The sequence below is a fragment of the Xiphias gladius genome, chromosome 23 (genome assembly GCF_016859285.1).
Source record: "Xiphias gladius isolate SHS-SW01 ecotype Sanya breed wild chromosome 23, ASM1685928v1, whole genome shotgun sequence".
Taxonomy (NCBI): Eukaryota; Metazoa; Chordata; class Actinopteri; order Istiophoriformes; family Xiphiidae; genus Xiphias; species Xiphias gladius.
This window is the reverse complement of record NC_053422.1, coordinates 11,531,660-11,551,234: the sequence shown is the minus strand read 5'-3', so window position 1 is coordinate 11,551,234 and position 19,575 is coordinate 11,531,660. Positions and strand designations below refer to the sequence as shown.

Genomic DNA, 19,575 nt, shown 5'->3' with positions numbered 1-19,575 from the left:
TTTTTTTTTTTTGTTGTTTCTTTTATTGACGAAAACAATATCCAGTTTCCAGAGCAATAACATGAAAACGGTTGGCTTTGGAAGAAAAGAATGAAACCTTATGACATTTAAGCTCTGTTCAGCATTCATCGTCCTCCTCCTCAAAAGTTCTGCTTACTGTTGAATCCACAAGCACCAACTTTACTCTTTCATACAGAAAACAGACAATATGTTCGTGTAAAAAAAAAATAAAACTATACAACGCTCCAAACTAAGATGAGACGTCTTCAGACATGTTGATGCTGAAGGTGACTGGGTCAGGTCGGAGTCCTGAAATCAAAATGTTTAATTAAAAAAAAAAAAAAAAAAGGGAAGGAAAACAGAAATTACAGAGTTGTTCCATGATAATGCAAGAATGTTTCCTAAATCTGAATTTTCCATTGGAGGATGGAAATTTGAGTGACGTGATTGAGAAAGAAAGAAACTCCACCTCTGCCCTCTTGGGTTTCTCCTCAGTCGGACCATCAAGGTGCCCCTCCTGCAGTCTTCTGAATCTGCTCTTTTAGGATGAGGATGCTCTGCCGCTGCTCTGGGGGCAACATGGCGATCTGTTCTGGGGTCAGCTGCAGGACTTGCATGATCAGGGCAGCCTAGAAAAGGATGAACAAAGGTCGTATAGTGGGTAAAATATGTTTCTATGCACCCAAAGTGAGAAAAAAAAAAAAAATCAAATTGGGTGCTATCATTTGATAGTCTTTGGTAACAGCAAAGTCAGAATACCTCCTTTATCTTGTTAAGCATAACAACTCCTGCTTCTTTTACATAAGCCCTGTACTCCTCCTCAGGTGATACATATACTCAGAATGACTTGATCGGTGAAGGAGAATGGGCACATGAATTACGATTTTGCTCAGAGGCACTTCAACAAGCTGCTGATGACACCGTGTCTAACTACTGGTTACTGATCAAAGCCCATTTTATTAGTCTTATAATGTGTGTGTGTGTGTGTGTGTGTGTGTGTGTGTGTGTGTGTGTGTGTGTGTGTGTGTGTGTGTGTGTGTGTGTGTGTCTCTTTCCCCTGGCAGCACACATAAAAATATGATCATGTTGGTCATTCAAAGCGAGCCTTAGTCCGGTATGTTATAACACAGGGGTGACACCCACCTTCTCCTGGTCCTGTGTGGAGACCTGGCTCTGCCCTGGACTGAAGCCACCTCCTGATGAGGGAACACCAGAAATACCAGGACCCTGCAGGACACACAGACAGACACACTTTTAGTGTTCACCGTTTACCAGGAGGCGTAATAATTATCCAATTTAAGCAGATAGCACTGATTTCTTTAAAAACCTCCCCCAAGTCACACTCCCAAGACTTTTACAATGCTTTTTTTAATGAAAAGTTACTGTTATTTAATCAGTATTCACGGACTAATACATCATGAGTCAAGGGAGGAGAGATTAAGATTCCCTGTAACATATTGAATTCTATCTTCTACAAAAACACAGGAAAAATAAATCTTGAAAATAATACAATTAATTATGGGAAATGTAATTCCTCAAGAAATTAAATAAAAGAAACACTGAAGCTGAAATCATTTAATGATTCATTTGACTTATGTTGGAGGCGCTGTGGCTTGGAAGGGGACATTACCTATATATTTTAGAAATGCCCAAAACTCCCAGAATACATTATGGTCAAAATGTTCAAAAATAAATTGAGTTGATTTATGGTAGCAAAAAAAAAAAAAAAAAGGAATTACAGTCCAAATCCACAGAGAAAGGATTAGGGAAGGGAAGGGAATGTATTAGTGTTTAGGGAATTCCTCAATGAATTTATATTTTAATTATTTCTACTCATCGACAAGATAATTTCCTCTGTGTTTGTGAGTAATTCCATTGTGTCTTGTGTTGATGTAACAAAAATAAAGAAAAAGAAAATACTTTTACCCCCTAAAGCCTCCTGAGCATAGTGTTCCTTAAAAAAAACAAAAAAACAAAAACAAAACAAAACATCGCTGAAAAAGACATTAGGTTCAGGTGTTACCGGTCTTGCAGGTGGAGGAGCATTTGGACCCATGCTGTGAGGAACAGGGCCTTGCATTGCTCCCGCCATGGGAACTCTCTGCGCTGTTACTGGCCCACGAGCGTCCATCGCCCTCGGGTCACGACCTGCAGAAAGCAATGAAACCACAACTCGCTGAAAACCGAGTGAATCATTGGAGTGTACATTACACTCCAATGATTAAAAATTAGTCACACTGTTTGAAGGGAAAGAAAGTATATCATTAGATAAAATGGTTACATTACAGCCTGTAAATGTAAAAGGGTGTGTTTGCAGCTGAGAGAAGTCTTGTTTACTTCTAGAAACATTTTGTTTTTGATGACATTAAAAAAATAAAAAGAGGAAAGTAGTAAATATAAAGAGAGAGACACGTTTTTGCTGAAGTGTTACCACAGTAGCCAAAAAAGAAAATTAGGACTTACACTGAACTGGAATTTGTTAAAGAAAAAAAAAAAACAATCAGAAAGTAATTAAAACTCCAAAGAGTTGAGGCTTGGAGCGTTATAGGGAGCAGCTACCTCTGGTTTCCATAGGAGGTCCCCGTGGCTCCATCATCGGGGGCCCTCTGGGGTCACCCATCATGTTTCGTGGTTCACCCATGGGTGGGCCTCTCATGTCCATTGGAGGTCCTCTCATATCCGGAGGGGGTCCACCTGCCATTTGGGACATGTGTACAGGTGGGGCTTGGTGGGGTGGTGGAGCTGCCATGTAGCCCCGGCTAGATGTTCAGGCACAAAATAAGAACGATTACATTTTTTATAGCAATAAACTGCTAAAGTTGCAATCCCAGTTTTTGGGGCATAGAAGTGGTGGTTAAAGTTACAATTCCTAAGATTTCTCATCAAATCAAACTCCATTTTGTATGGTTGGCAGAAGCCATTCAGTGCTTTATTAAGATACTGCTAATGCAAATGGAACCTTTCCTTCTGCTGCTGAGGCTTCACAATAAAAAATTAAGCCCAACCGATACAGGGTTTTTGAGGCCGATACAATATTTGAGGCTTTAAAAAAAAATCTGATAACGATATATAGGCCAATATTAATTTTTAATCACACAACACATTATGTGAATAAAGATTTTTTTTAAGGTTCTATTACATTTGCGTAACAATTGCAATCATAAAATGTACCGGGCAGGACATTTTACTGTTAAAAATAAACTCAAGTATTTGGACAGTGACATAATTGTCTGAATTTTGTCTCTGTACACCACAACAGATTTGAAACAACGCCCCTTGAATTAAAGCTGAAAGTCTACACTTCAATCCCATCTTGATGGCCTTGTTTCAAATCCATTGTGAAAATTGTGTTACTGTCCCAATACTTATGTAGCTGACTGTATATGCCGATAATGATACAGTATATCTGCAATTTGGTAATAACACGGGATATTTAGCCTGGCACTAATTTAAAGCATTCAAGTGGCGAAACACGGGCTGGGGCCTTTATTGTGAAGCAGTCTCAAGAAACACAACGTGTTTGTTACTGAGGTTAGTGCTGACAGGGATATTTTATGAAGAATGTGTCTACAAAACAAGATGACGGTCATTGTTGGCATTATTTTCATCAGCTGAATACTTTGCGTTTTTGAGTGGGAGTAATGGAACAAGGCGGAGAAGAGGACAGACCTGCACACCTCCAATTTCTCTGCAAGGTAACCAACTTTACACTGGCCTGCTGTTGTGGGGAAAACTACTTGCACCACGTGCAGCATGAAATCAAATCACGGTTGCGATAACTGACTGACTTCTTTATTAAAACAATGTTTATTTTGGCTGCACTGGAAACAGATACAATAGTTTCTCTTCTCTTGTATTTATCACAAAATGGCTGCTTGAAGATGGTTTGCTGACTCCAGAATTCTGGGATCAGTATTATTAAACCCCACTAGAGCTGAAATTTATCATTACATTCATTATCGATTCATCTGCAGATTATTTTCTCGATTAGTCAAGATCTATAAAACATCAGAAAACAGTTAAAAAAAAAATAAAAATTAAAAAAAAAACGTCCTAAAGCACAAGGGGAAGTCATAAATGTCTTGTTTTATCCAACCAACAGTTCAAACCCCAAAAATATTCAGTTTAATATGCGAGACCAGGAAAGACAGCAAATTCTCACATCTGAGAACCTGAAACCATTAATGTTAAAAAAGTTACTTAAACGACTATTTAAGTAGTTGCCGATTAACTTCCTTTTGACTGATTAATCTTTGCAGGTGTCAACACACTTACTGTTACCACGGTAACTTCAATGTGTGGCTGTATCAGCCCGGACTGAAATCTTGAAGATTACTTCTTTAATGGCTTAAACTGACACTCTTCTAAAATCCACACCACCTGTTGTATTATTAAGGTAATTTGAGATGAGTAAAATGTCTTACTTGGGGTCTATGACTTCTCCAGTGACAGACAGCAGAGTTCCTCCTCTGGGATCATTAGGACCATCTCCCAGCAGGCCTCTGGGAGGGATACCACCTGGTCCTGAGAGGAGAGAGAGAGAGGGGGAAAGAAAAAAAAAAAAAAAAAAAAATTCACATATTCAACCGCATAAATACACTACATTAAAACACAAGTTGTATCTATTAAGGGTAGAGGAAGTGTTTCATGACTAATCCAATAAAATGGGCTGAAATTCCAGGCAAGGAAAACCACACACAACTATAAAGAGGTGAGTGTTTGCCCAGGATTGATATCTGAGGAAACAACCGCAGTTGTTTGGGGTTGATAAAGCACACAATTGAGTACACAGTGACAACCAACTGCCACAGCCCATTGTCACAAAAAACAGGGAGTCATTGGGAGTGTGATCGGGAACACAACAATGCAGGAAGAAAATAGAAAATTGTGGACTCCAAATCAATATTAAGAGGGAGTGACGGGTTGAAATCACATGCTGTAAAAAACACGGGAAGAAAAAAAAAAACTCTTTTCACACAGATACAGACAACCTGACTTGATTATATGTTCCTACTTGTGTCTTGTAACTCTGTTGCAATTTTGCCATTAGAACATCGTGACAGGAGGCATGCGGAGAGAAGATAAAGTACAATGGGTGTGTCAGTGTTCAACCATGTTAATTACATCTCTGAGATCTTTTACATAAATGACTACAGTACCTAAAGTTATACCATCCAGACAAAACAATGGGGCTCTTCAATACAGCCCTACTGTATTGAATAGAATACTGTATAGAAGTTCAGTACAGCAGGCTTACTCTGTATTCTGTTATACTGGGAACAGCTGACTAGGAGGAGGGCCCAGGGCCAATAAAAAGGGAGCAGCCAGAAACTGATGGGGAAAAAGCCAGGGTCTGGGCTGCTGTTCAATGTTACACTGAGCATAAACGCTGTGGCCTACAACTTGAACACCTACATTTGCTTTCAGTTTGGACACTTAAGTGTGCCAAATTTGCTATTAACAGTTCCTGTTTGCTTTGTACGATTGGATGTACTGTCAGCAATCTATGAATTACAAAGATACTGAAGAAAACTGAAAAATGTGATGATTCTCAGCTAAGTTCTGGACTTATAAGGAGTGTCTCTTTTTTGATTTCCCAACGGGTTTATGGATTTTTTTTTTTTTTTTTTTACACTGGACATCAGAAATATTGATATCCTTGGCTAGTGTAAGTCACACTAAATCTGACAGTATTTGTATCAGGAGTTGTAACTCAGAGTTTTGACAGAAATTAGGTCAGCCAGGCACTAAGAGTTTCTTAATTGTTTCAATGAGCTGTGAGTCACTGCCACTACTTCTGCCGCAACTGTTGATTGTGTTGATAAGCGGACCACACAATACAATGACTAACTTCCTGTTGTTTAGAACACCTGGATGCACCTGTCCCTTTCACCTCGCACAGCATCTTTGACTCATCCCTTCCTCACTGCCTCCCCTGCACGTCTCACTCACAGTTTAAAAATCGCAGGTTAAACTTTTTGTAGGTATCAAGCACCCTAAAGGTACAAAAAGTAGCCCAAATTCTAATGGCCTAGCCAAATCTATTTTTTGACACCCAATAAAGAAAGAGCAGCACGACTGGTTGGAAAACCGCTCAATCTGGAAACACTGCTATTGTTAGTCCTGTTATCAGTGAAACTCTAGTGTGGAAAAATGGCGTGAAATTGGACAGATTTTTGACAACTGAGGCTGACAAATACAAACAAGGCCACGGCAAAAGAGTAGCCGAGAAGTTTGATTTTACAAGGTTCCTTGAAACTATCATCCTTGAATGCAAACTCAATAACTTTGTGTCACTATAAACTGACTCTTAGATTTCCTAGAGTAAAGAGAAGGCACAATTGCACAAGCACTGCAGGCTGACACAGGACAACTAGCCAGCCAGAGTGGACAGCCTGTTGTACTGAGTCGATGAGGCCCTGCGGATTATTTATTTTACAGTCAAACTTTATAGCATTCCAAGGTGCAACATAGATTATCTTAAGTCATCTTTTGTACCGTTGGCCATCAGGCCATACAATTTAGTCCAACTAGAAGAATGCTGAGTGTACAAAACCTGATCTGTCTGCACAAATTTGCCTCAGATGCATTCGTATTTGTGTAATCTGGAGTTGACAAAGCCATTTCTGCATGTGATAAGTATTTGTGAGCCATGCCCTTCTACAAACGCAAAATGCTCCGATAACGATACTTTCGCAATAATAAATCACACAAAAATAGCTCTATACGTTTGGTTCCTCTCTCAATATTTTTAAGTTTAGAGTTTTCTGATTTCAACATCATCTCTGTATTACACTGAATATCCAGGATCATGAGTCCATTTATTTGATTCGGAGTACTGTAGCTGCTGATCCAATCCTAACCCTTTTTCTGTTCTTTTTGTTGTGCTTTTCTACATTTGACAGCTCCCCTTCCAATAGCGCTGCTATTAAATACGTTTAATAGCAGCGCTATTATTTTGTTTTGTTTCCTGTGGTGTTTGCTCAGATTATAAACCGTATGTTCTGCATCATTTTCTGTTGTATATAGTTGTACTTCTGTTATCTTCTACACAAATTTTTTTTCTAAAATTTTACATTCATATACATTTTCTCAACATTTTCTCTGTGGACATGAGATAAATCAGTTTAACTTCACCTTGAACTAAAGGTCATGTGAATTGAACACAACTATTTACAATCCACTACTTACTTACTACATGTAATATTCATTAAAAAAATTAGCTTGGCTTTCACACAAACAAAGTAATCATGCAAAAACACTTGGGTCTTGGCTCCTGGCCCAAACCCGTATCTTTTCACATGCACTCTCCCCACCATCCTGCCGCCCTCATGACATGGCACATTCTGCTGCAGCTATACTAAAGCTCCGACATCATCATCTTTATATAAACAGGCTTGAGAACGGCTGACTGTGAAATGGCAAAAGGGCGCGCAGTCTAAAAAACTGCAGAAAGCTAACAATAAAAATCTCAGATCTGCTGTATATTTGGATAGTGACCACTCCATAACGGTCCTATGACCCGACTGCTGAACTGAGGGAGTACATTGATACCTTGAGGACGCTCGATAGCAGCTTGCCCAGACGATCCTGTGGGAGAATGCTGAAGGTTTCCTGAGCCAGCATTAAAGTGAAAAGAACAGGAGACACAAGACTCAAGAGACCAAAGCAAACACTTAAAAGAGAAGTTTGAAGCGTGCTCGTGAAATCATTGTGCGCGCACTCACACACACACACACACACACGCACACGCACACACACAAACACACGCGCGCGCCCAGAAAGGTGAAGACTCTGAGGGGTGGAGCTTTTAGAAACTCAACATTAGTAAATACGTTACATAAACACAGATAATATAATACCAAATGTTCAGGGAGAATAAAAACTTTCTGGGGTACAGAGATCCTCAAGAGTCAAGTGGATTATATTGTGGCTCTCATAAAGCACCTCGACTAATTGAAAGCCTCTGGTGACACCTAGTGATCCCAATGAGCCATGACAAAGCTTTGACATAAAACGAGGCAAAAGCTTCAATTCTAGTAAGAAAATATTTTTTCAGTATTTTACCTACATTTCTCTTACTGGGTGTGCAGTGCAATTTTACACATGTAACTCCTGAAATAAGTGAGGAGCAGCTTAAATCACTATTACTTGCTGTTAAAAATGCATGACTGTAGCCTTGATTGTAATTGCTCCAGGAGTTGTGAGGGGGAAGGTTGCCTGCACCACTTTCAGGGTTGATGTCACATTGACTTTTGAACGTAATAAATAATTCCTTTTTGGAGAATGAAAACAAATTTTTTTGGATTGGCCAAATCTATTTTGGTGGGCTGCCTAAATTAGGAAGATTGCTACGCAAAAACACCTTGCACTTACAAGAGTAACTCGCTTTTACAGCGTAACCTCCAGACAAACTTATTGTTCATTGTGCGTTAATTATTAAATTAAAAAATTGGTGGCTGGAGTGTGGCAGCTGAATAATTATTTTGTTTTTTAAATGTATGAACCTGTTTATACTGTACGTACATTAATACTCATTATATTATTAAATATTCTTAACTTGACATTATTTACAGACTATCAAATCTTAGATTTTTGAAAATGCCTGAAGTTAAGTTTGACCAAAACATAAGTCATTGCTTTTCTATTATTAGTAAGAACTGTAGAATGTTTTGTCTAACATAGCATAATCTTTAAACCTGTAAGTTTTTAAAAAAAAACTTTGCACGTCTGATCAGTGAAACTCTCTACATCAAAAAGAGGGCAAATTAAAACAGTGACTGATAAGCCAGAGTCAGCTACAGCGAGACAACTGTGATGCATAAACAGCAGATATGACACATTCAAAAATATACTAAAAACAGCTGTAGCAAACATATAGAATTACAGACACAGAAGATTTTGGTTACAGACGCTACTCTTAAAAAGTGGGTTTTCCTTTTTCGCCGACTTAAAGGTGAACAAAAGATTTGACCAGCAATCAGTTTGTAGTCAAGCGGGACTGATGTCATGAAACAGTCACACCTCACACATTAATCCACAATGACCTTAGTAATCAATATATGGAACATAAGGATGTCACGACCACAACCAGTTCAGTTATTGATGCAAGTCTGTGTGCAGTTTGATGATTACCTGGAGGTCCAACTGGTCCTGGTCCCGGTCCAGGTCCCGGTCCCGGTCCAGGCATTGGTCCAGGGACAACACCCATGTTGGGGGGCTGCATCATTTGAGGGGCTCCATTGACGTGCATTCCAGGCTGCAGATATACCAAATAATAAGTTTTTAAAAAAAGAATATATAAGAAAGAAAACAAACAAATTAACCTAAAGCTTCATCTTGGGAGCCATTTTTACAAAAACATTCTGTTATGAATTTGGAGAAAAACCAAATTCAAAAGTGTAAGTGTATATTATTTTAGAGAGTGGAAGACTGTTCTACTTACCACAGGCTGTGGCTGAGACACAGGGACACTGGGCTGTACAGGAGGTGGATTGACTGGCGGTGCTCCTCCACCCTGTCCGCTGGGTATCAGAGGCTGGACTGTAGTTTGACGGTGGAGCATTTTCTGCATATGGAGTATACAGAAAAGCATCTCTCAAAAATTTGTTTTGGTTCAGAAGTGCAGATTAACATTCATATCTACTGACAAATGAAAAGGTCACACCCAAGATGAACTTATTATTTTAACCTTGCGTCAAATAACAGATTTAAGATTTAACTAATCTCTTCATTCTCAATCCGGCTTCTCTCACCAAGGCTATCTCAGGGTCAACAATCCGCATGACCACTTGAGCCTGCAACAGAGCGTAAGCCAGCTGAGGGTTCTGCAGCAGCATGTTCCTCGCCTCCTGGGGACTGTTCTGCACACACAGCTGGAGGGACAGAATTCAAATTTTCAGCAACAGAATCTTGAAATCTGATATCATAGACTGCACCAAAAATCACAACTGGGCAGAGCAAAAAAAAAAAAAAAAACTTTATTTTTTGCCACCCACGTATGATTCAAATACATGTCCATAACAAACAAAAGTTGGTTATGGACATGTGCTGCATGAGCACAAAACATTAGACAAAGACGTGCAACAATATTTGTGGTAACGCACACACTCTGATCAGCATATGGAGCTGTCCTACTGACACAGGCTTTGGTGGAACAAAACACTTTTCCAGTAGTGAAAAAAATGCCTGCAGTGTGTTGTTTCTTTGAGTTTAATGAAGCAGACTGCCAGCTGTGCAAAGATGAGGCTTTTTTGGCAGAGCTGAGAGAGACAGGCTGTACACCACAGCCATCATTAATGAGAGCGAAAGAAGAGCATCGGCATACAGTTGTCATACTGGAGGTGATTCAAACTGAGAGAAAACATTTGTCCCCATCTTTATCGGAGACTGAAAAGAGTAGGTGGCATTATAGATACAGCCTCTGAACATGTCTTTTGGAGAAAAGCACAGTAGCATATTTTTAATATTAGATTCCTCATTAGATATGTGTTCAATACTTTAATTTCACCTAGATACATGGTTATATTTTTAAAAAAAACCTCTGCAACATTCAGTCAGTTAATTCATATTTTTTGATTTAAACTTCTAACAGAAAGTCCAAAGTTTATGCTGGCTGTTATACAAAGATCTGTGCATAAATACACCAGTATAATCTAGAAATGCCATTGATGCACCAGTTCTAGAGATTGATTCATGATGCTAGAGACTGGGCATCATAACTGCCCATTAAGTAGTACCCAGGATGGTTGTTGTGTTGGTAAGTGCACACCCCACTGACTACCACTGTAAGTTAAACAGCGTCCAGACAGCTCAATGAAAGTGGTTAACTTCTCTCTGGAAATGCTAAGTTATTCAATTTAAAATATCTATAAAAAAGGAATGTAAAGGAAAATAGCTCAATTAGTGTGAGACCTGTATTATATTTGAAACCGTCCCACGCAAGAGGGAGCCGAAACAGTTGCTAGTAAAAATCTGAGGCAGTAAACCAGCCTACCTTCATCTGTTTCATAAGTTCAAACATCTGCTCTGGCGGCAGACTGGCCACAGCTCTGCTGATGGACTCTGGGGCCTCCTCTGGCTGGACACTATCTCCATAAGGAGACTCAATAATGGGGGCTCCCGTTCCCAAACCTGTCCACGACAGAAATGGCAGGGAGCTGTAGCTTTTCACAGACACCTTTTAATCAGAACACAAACAGCAACTTCAAATGAAATAGTGCCAAGATGAAGCAAACACTTACTTTTGAGCTCTTCCTTGTTTTTCTCACTGGCTGCATTGTCAACACGGAGAGCTCGCCCGCTGAACTCTCTCCCGTTCAGGTTCCGCATGGCACTGAGTGCCGTCTCCTGGTCTTGATATTCACAGAAGCCATATCCCTTCGGCTTTCCTGTCTCCCTGTCATATACTAACCTGAAAACCAGAGGACAGATATGATGATTACAAACTCCACTTGTTGAAAGTCGACTAACACAAGCTGGGAAGTCCCACTGGAAAAACTTTAACTTTAAAACACAAAATCATAGGAGGGTACAAGCTTGGATTGTTGATTTGACCAAGGAAAGTCTAGAGAACAGGGTTTAATAGCTGGACTTTGGTTACGGGGCACGTCACATAGCTACGAGGAAAAGGAGAGGCTGCCCGCACACTGAAATTTCCAAGTTTCAATAAAAACTGAACATCATAACCTTCATGAAGGTAGGATTTGTCGCAGGACTTTTGTACTAGACTGCATTAATTATAGCTAGGTGTACCTATGAAACTTATATCTGAGTGAATACAGACCAAAAAAAAGAGAGCTCTACCTAAGAGATCACGATACAAAAAAAAAGCAACAACTCTGGTATGTACAGAGAAAACACACATTGTAGCTAGTAAAAGACATGTAATAGTGATTGTTTAAACATTGTGATGCAATATTTAGTTTTAGGTGGGGTTGGATGCGCACACTTTTGGCTACTTGATCCAGTGGAAACCTCTTCCACTCACCTGAAGCTGACAACGAGTCCGACTTCAGAAAAGATGTCTTTCAGCTGCTCTTCTGTGGCTTCATACGGAATGTTCCCCACTAAAATAATTATGAAATATAAGCAATGTTAGTATGACATTGAAAATAAATGCAGCTTTTCGTGTAACGTTTTATTTGCTTGCTCTTCCCCTCGTTGCCCCAGCTAACAGTAACACTAGCCCAAGCCACATACGTTAGCGAGCCTTCATTCATTAGCCGTTACTTTATCGACTTATTATGTATCTAACGGGTACACCAGCCTGTGCCGGAGAGAGAGCAGCGGCCACAAACTCACCAAACACGGATCGTAACGAACGGTCGACGGCTGGGTCTCTACTCGCGGCGGCAGCGGCGGCTGCTGCAGCCGCGGCGGCGGCGGCAGCGGCTACGTTCGCCATTTTGGGGACAGAAATGAATGGGGCACTAGGAAGTCACAATGAGACAATATCCGTTGGCGGGGAAAAGGCCACATACAGATACCAAGAGTGCGACCTTTCCTGACATTTTTAAATGGGACACTATCCGCGACCCAAATGTTGTTGTGTGTTTTTTTTTTCTTTTTGCCTCTTTAATAATTAACCAGCAACAATGATACTTGGTTGAAAGACGGCTGTGCTGAAGAACAGGGTCAAAATGGTCAGTACATACCAAGCGGTGGGAAAAATAGATGGCGCTGTTGTCCGCGGATAGCTGCTTGTTCGCACTGTGACAGACAAAAATATGAAATGCTACGAAAATTAAAGAGGTCATACGCCCCCCAAGATCCAGTTTTTCTACAGCAGAAAATTTGGTGAGTATATTTATTTATTTACTTACTTAATTATTTATTTATTCATTCATTTTGGTTTTGTTTTTTTTAAATTGCTTATTAGCTAATGTCCTTAAACTCAAAATGTAGCCGTTGGGAATGTGAGGGGCCCTGATATCTCTCAGTTAGCACCTGTAAAGTCTGTATGTGGTGAACCCGTAAGTTAAGTATAAAGGGGCTGAAGTGTTGCACCTGGATAATCCCACACCGGACTCACACACCGTGGTTATTTACAATTAATTACTTAACTGATACATTTGGAGTATGGTTTAAAGTTGTATGCGAAAGTTTGGGCACCCCTGCGCAAAATTAAAGATTTTGTTGATTTTTGAAGGGAGAAGATTTTTTTTTTTTTTTTTTAATGAGTTTTTCTTCGATGATTTCACCCAAATCACAAAAACTATATACACTCTCTGGCTACTTTATTAGGTGCACCTATACAGTTTAATGCAATCCATTACAACAGACCTGCCACAAATTCTTCATTTAGGGAGATTATAGTGTTCAGTTTTTGTTGACACTGACAGAGAGGTTTTAATTCACGTATATGTTTATTATTGCAGTCATAGTGAGTGGTGGTCTTGTACTGGACTGCATTATGTTGAAATGTTTTTCTAATATTCTGCCTTTCTCATGTTTGTAAATGGGTTTGGCAAAACATCAGAAACAGCTCAATATAATGCTGTTCTGGTCAACACCACTGCAAACTACAACCTCAAACTAATGAACCAATGGACATATAGTTGAATTAACCACTTTCCGACAGTGTCACTCAGAACTGAACATTATTATCATTGCAAAGGTAGAATTTGTGGCTGAGCTTTTGTTTGTGATTGCATTACATTTGACAGGCGTGCATAATAAAGTTGGCAATTGAGTGTATTTTCTAACTTTCCCCATTTGGAACAGATTATTTTGTATTGTCATATAAATACATTTCAAATGATTTGTTGGCAACACTTTATAATACAGCCCACAATTTACAATATCATTTCATTATATGAAAAAGGTATCAATAAAATACTCTACCAATTCCGACTGGTATTTAATTTAGGATAAGAGGTAGAAAACCCGACTATGGGAACAAGGGAGTAACAACTAAGCATCGTAGAGGAAAGGAGAAATAAATTATACCATAAGTATTTTTGTAAATACTAGGTTCTTACAAGGTACACTGCTGGGAAACAAAAATGAATGGGCGATAATGGTGCTAACAAATATAATTCTGCCCACATACCTCATTCTTACTGTATGATTAAAACAATTAATATAATAATTACTATGTTCCTCATTAAAATATTAGCCATGTTTGAGCCACCTCCAATTGTTTTTTTTATATTGTTACACGACTTCATTGCGTTGTTGTTTTTCCTCCTTAGATGACAATAGAAACCTTCCACAGCTTTGCCTTTGAGAAATAGGTATCTTTGTTTACCACTCCAGCGTACCTGTTCTTAGCTGCTGCTGTGCTGGGCCAACAGCAGCAAAATTTCAAAATTGAAGTCCCATTTCTCGCCCTGTCTATATTCTGAATCATATACTGAGGCACAAGACATGATAATAAATTATTTATATACCGTATTTCCTCCTAAACACTACAGTAATGTTTGTTAATGAATGACACTACAAATGTGAAATTTACATTACACAGTAAGAAAAAGTATGTGGGCTGTAATACAATGTGTGGCTGTTTCCCCCCTTTTTACTCTTTAATTACACATTAAGAACAATGTTGCTTACATAATTTTTCCAAAAGTCCCTTTATTTGAAAAAATGCTTGAGAATTTCCTTCCCCCTCTCCTCTAAAAAAACTTAGCTCCCTTGAACCCCACAATCTTATTTCGCTTTAACTACATCTAAGCATCAGTTGGAAATGGTAATTTATTGGCACCTCATTCATACAATGAAATTTTCCTGTATATTGATGATCCCTAACCGGCCGAGTCATTTGTGTAGGACAGAAAAGAACTCCTGGTTCCACTGGGGCTCGAACCCAGGACCTTCTGCGTGTAAAGCAGACGTGATAACCGCTACACTATGGAACCAGATGACTGCCTCTGCGAGCATTTTTACTAATGAAGACATGCCACGCCGAGAGTGGCTGGATATGACGTGATCACGGTGTTCGGTACAGTTTCTGCGATGTGATAACAGCAGGACAACGCAGACAGTTCACTGATAGCCACCCCTTGAGCTTAATGGCCGCAGACTGCGGTCCGGCGGAACAAAAATATCAACATCAGCTTCGGTCTGTCCGGAAGGGCATCTCGCTTGGATAATACCCTAGCGTTACGTCTAAGCCGCCGCTGGTGGTGGTTTGGTTCAGGCTGTGAGTCGAGCTCCCTTGGGACGTTTAGCTTTTGTGGAGGATCACACGGCGCGGTAGCTAACATCTAACAACCTAGTACACGCTCTGACCTGAAATAACCAGGCTGATCGAGTCGCCTGCATTTGTCCACCTCTCCGGCCCGCTGGCTGCAGGCACAGGAACTAACATACTGAGGAGTAGGGATTTTCGTTTGTAGTTCAAAAAGCTGACTCGGCTCATTCACTTAGCACGGACCAAGTGTGCACGTTTTCAAACTTGATTTTAACAATCTAAACTCGTGGATACATGTTAGTATTCCACAGAACAGGATCCCGTCTAATGCATCTTACCAGATTAGGTTATTTATGACAGTACTCAGTGTTCTGTCATTAAGACTTAGCTGTCACGAACACAGATAAAAGCTGTCTGACAGTGAGACCTCACTCATCAGAAATTAAAGTTGAGGGCAGAAAATGTATGTACATGCCTTTTGACCTCAAATATAATTTGCCCACATATACAGTATACTTTTTAATTTCCCTTAGAGCTTACTAACATGTCACTTACAGCACTTAACAAAAACAGTGACTGTGTACACTGCTCTTAAGTCAACCGATGTGATGTTTTTTGTTTGTTTAATATTTTACAACTGATACGCAGCCCACCTCAAAGGTTTAAATAATACACATCACTGGTTGTGCGTGGCATTTAGTCAAGCAAAATAACAATGTAGAAAGTAACAACATAACTGAGTATAATATTCAGTTTCTTAAACATGCTACTAAATGTGTACGCTGATGCCTCAACAGCTGCAAGGTCCTTTTCAGTTGAAATTGTTTTCTGACCAACATGTTGTGCGCCACTTGTCACCTTTTTTAATTCAAGGTCATTAGTCCTACTTGCAACTTATGGTGATAAAATGGAAAGTTGATGTAGTTCATCTATTCATAGATGTTCATCTTAAACACTACCTATCCTATCACAACAGTTTCAATACCAAAGAGTTTTTTGTTCGCCCTCCCCACTTGAATTTGTCTGCCCTCAGCATTATTCTTCCATTTTTAGCCATTTTGACTGTAGCTCTCAACTTCCTTAAGTGCCGGTGAGGGAAGGGCCGTGAGGCTGCGTTGGAAAATGTGGAGATGACAGCTGCATCTGTTTATCATGTGGGGTACAATAGCACACCTTGAGAGGCAGCCAGAGCTTGTATTCTCACTGAGCCTGGCTCCAAACACAGCGTGCCAGAATTAATAGACAAGGCAGATTCGTATGTGGGCAGGATCAAAATTCAAGATGTGCTAGATCTATTCCAATGGCTCTGAATTTAACTGACATACAACATGAGCATGTGACAGTAGAAAGCAATGATACCTATCTACTGGTGTCCAATATCATATCAATTCAATGATGATAGCTAAGCAAACATGTAATATCCATATAGGGCTGCATCTAACTATTATTTTCATTAGTGATTAATATAGCAAGTATGTTCTTGCTTGATCAATTACTTATCTGGTCTATAAAATGTAAAAAATTATTAAATAGGCCCATCAGAATAAACTGAATCCCAATGTGACATCTACAAATAGCTTGTTTTTCCAACCGACCAAAACCTAAACAGTAAAACTAAGAAAGGTAGCACATCCTCATATTAGAGAAGCTGGGACCAGAGAATGTTTGGCATTTTAGCTTGATAGATTGTTGCTGATTAATTTTCTTTCACTTAACTATTTGACTGATTGTTAAAGCTCTCAATCTGTGTTTATAAACTTGTAAACAAAACTTAGGCTGTTTTTTTCATACAAAACAGCCTCTACGTCAGTTGAAGCAGTTTCTATAAAGTTTTTTATGATTTCAGTTATGGAGTTATGTTGACATCAGTGTCCACCTGGTGTGGCATAGTGAAGTCATGTTGTATGTTTGGCTACAAATTTGTTTCTGAGGTCTTGTTTTAGTTGGTTCTTAAAATTTCATTATTCAGCTGAATATAAAACATCTTCCAGTGAATCTGGATAGACGACAGATTTGCCTTTCATCAGAAGTCCCTCTTATGATCTTAAAGGTGCCCCGTGGAGGGTTCTTGTAAACAAACAAATTTGATTTTATATTCATGTGTTCTCAACAAAAACATAATGTGTGTATTCTTTAGGTCTAACAAACATGATTAATGCATTTCCTTCCTCATAAAACATTTGAAAAGCTGATTTTTAAAAAAATATTTCATATATTCCCTTGCAGTCTTCTTGTTGTTGCCTTTGTTGGCTCATTGCTGAGTTAGTTGGCCTGTTACCTCGCCCAGCTGTCACTTAATGGAATAGTATGAAACCAAATGGGATGTTAAAGGTTGGAGTTGAAGCTTTTTTTTGCCTGTTTGTTTGTTTGTTTTTAAATTAATTAATTAATTCTTTTTTTATGAGTTCCAACCGCTATTGACTCTGCATGGGTTCAATTTGCAAACCCACACCTTCCCGACTCCCACAAAGCTTGGCACTGAACCAACCCACTACCTTCAGTTATCTCTATATTAAACCAGTTAATATATGTCCCATGACTTGACCCATACCCATAACTTTAATTAAACACATAGGCTACACAGTATAAAACTCATCTAGATTGTAGGCTGTTGTTGTAAAGTTTACATGATGGCTGGTCTGGTCATTTTGCATGATGTAATGTCCCTTTCATAAGTGCAAAACACCTCACTCAGTCAGTTCCCACCTGTTGTTGATGTAATGGACAGTGATTTTATAATAATTACCAATTTTATGGTTAAGTATCTGTCCACATATCCAAAGTGTCAGCTGCATTTTAAATTCTGAGATGACGAATTGAGAGGTTAAAGGTTGTGTCGTAGGCATTCACGATAAAAAAAAAAAAATTATGGCAGCTAATCAGGCTTGATAAAGTTATGCTGGTTTAAACATTTTTTTAAAAACTGCCTTAATTTTCATTTCTGTTTTCTATTTTATTTTTTGTGTTCTTATATTTATTTCACCCGCTGCCCATCCGCAATTAGTTTGTTTTGTTGGTGACCCATCGGATACCCGACCCGGCAGTAGTGTGTGTGTGTGTGTGTGTGTGTGTGTGTGTGTGTGTGTGTGTGTGTGTGTGTGTGTGTGTGTGTGTGTGTGTGTGTGGAGGCTGCCCAGCTTTTGGTGAATTGCTGTTGCTAAGAGCAGAAATTAATTCAGTGATTCCAAACATTTAAAGAGAATTTAAGTTACTCATCATAAAAAGAGAGAGCAAGAAAGAAATAGAAAGTGTGCATGCGTTGGCGATAAACAGAGAGCGATCGTGAGTATTGACATACAGAGATGTGAAACTGAGACTGAACTTTTATCTGGAAATTTTTTGATATAATTCAGTGTAATTCTGTGGTTTATCAGTGGAGTTTATGGGAGTAGACTGCTAACTGGAGTCTCTGCTATTAGTAAAAACTTGTGTGACAGCAGTCTCATATGAATGGGTTCAACACGGGTTGAAGGCATGCTGAGTAGATCCATATCATCCATATCCTCTAAATATATTTTCGTCCTAGTTTCCATCAAATTGAACTTATTTCAGGGAAGGCATTGCGCATTCTAATGCCTGTCTGTTGGGGATTACAGATGTAGACAAGCCCAGTGAATGTAGACTTCTGTGGCAAACCACCTGACATTACAGGATCACATTCAGATTTGACCAATATTCAGTCATAAAGTCTAACATGTTTGAATTAATCATGACTGATTGGAATAACCTAAACTTAAATGAGGTGAAAGATTTTATTCCTAATTTCTCACGCAGTGCAAGTTAAGGTGCCCATTGTCAGTAACCTGCCTTATTTGGTGCAGACCAGTGCATACTCTCTACAATCTTGAAAATCAGTTACCATTATTAAATTAGTGTTAATGGGGGACTTTGAACAGGGCAGTGTGTTCCCAGTTTAACAGGGCACACCATTTTCTGTTACATGCCAATGGCCTATAGCTGTTTTGGCCCTCTTCTTGCACACACGCGTGATTTCAATAAACGTAGAGACCCCGCAGAGAGGCTGGCCTGCTGGCCTCTGTCAGTGGCATTCATCCACCTTCTGACTGGCCATCTTGCTCTTACTGGTTTGTTTTAATGTGCCAGTGTTTTCAAATATCGCCCCATAAACTTCTGACCCCACCCCACTGCAATACGGTTGAATAAAGTTTAGTTTGTGTTGCTAAAAAAGCTTGAAAAATTACATTTGAAAAATTCTTCTGCAGTGTCCCAGTTACTCGGGATAATCACTGACCTCACTGTCAACAGTTTCCATAGGGTCAGTTTACTCAGAAAAAAATACAGTATTTCCAATACACATTGCTCCCAGTGAGGTCTGTGGATTATTTAGAGTGGTTGGGGTATTGTTTCTGGAAGGACATGTTGCTTTTGAGTTTTTCATAATACATTTTCTTAAATGAGACTCACCTCATTGTATTGGG

The 19,575-nt window shown here is 39.3% G+C and overlaps 1 protein-coding gene and 1 non-coding gene across 2 annotated transcripts; both read right to left on the bottom strand.

The window, feature by feature from the left end:
- Positions 1–20: 20 nt before the first annotated feature.
- cstf2 (cleavage stimulation factor, 3' pre-RNA, subunit 2) lies at positions 21–12,456 on the bottom strand. The gene is made up of 13 exons (XM_040119009.1): positions 12,304–12,456; positions 11,990–12,068; positions 11,244–11,413; positions 10,997–11,133; positions 9,756–9,875; positions 9,446–9,568; positions 9,136–9,259; positions 4,425–4,524; positions 2,560–2,759; positions 2,024–2,148; positions 1,144–1,227; positions 470–629; positions 21–309 (listed from the first exon to the last, which is right to left on the bottom strand). The coding sequence occupies exons 1-12, from the start codon at positions 12,404–12,406 to the stop codon at positions 504–506; spliced, it is 1,491 nt and encodes a 496-aa protein (XP_039974943.1). The 5' UTR covers positions 12,407–12,456; the 3' UTR covers positions 21–309; positions 470–503.
- Positions 12,457–14,788: 2,332 nt separating this feature from the next.
- On the bottom strand, positions 14,789–14,861 carry trnav-uac. Its single transcript has one exon. It is a non-coding gene; the product is annotated as a tRNA-Val (tRNA).
- Positions 14,862–19,575: the final 4,714 nt, after the last annotated feature.

Bases quoted from the DNA above. Each gene is read 5' to 3' on its own strand.
- cstf2 (XM_040119009.1), bottom strand. From the start codon at position 12,406: ATGGCGAACGTAGCCGCTGCCGCCGCCGCCGCGGCTGCAGCAGCCGCC. The intron at 4,525-9,135 runs GTAATCATCAAA...CTCTCCTCTCAG, and splicing joins AGGACCAGTTGGACCTCCAG to GACCAGGTGGTATCCCTCCC. The intron at 2,149-2,559 runs GTAGCTGCTCCC...TGCTTTCTGCAG, and splicing joins ACCTCCTATGGAAACCAGAG to GTCGTGACCCGAGGGCGATG.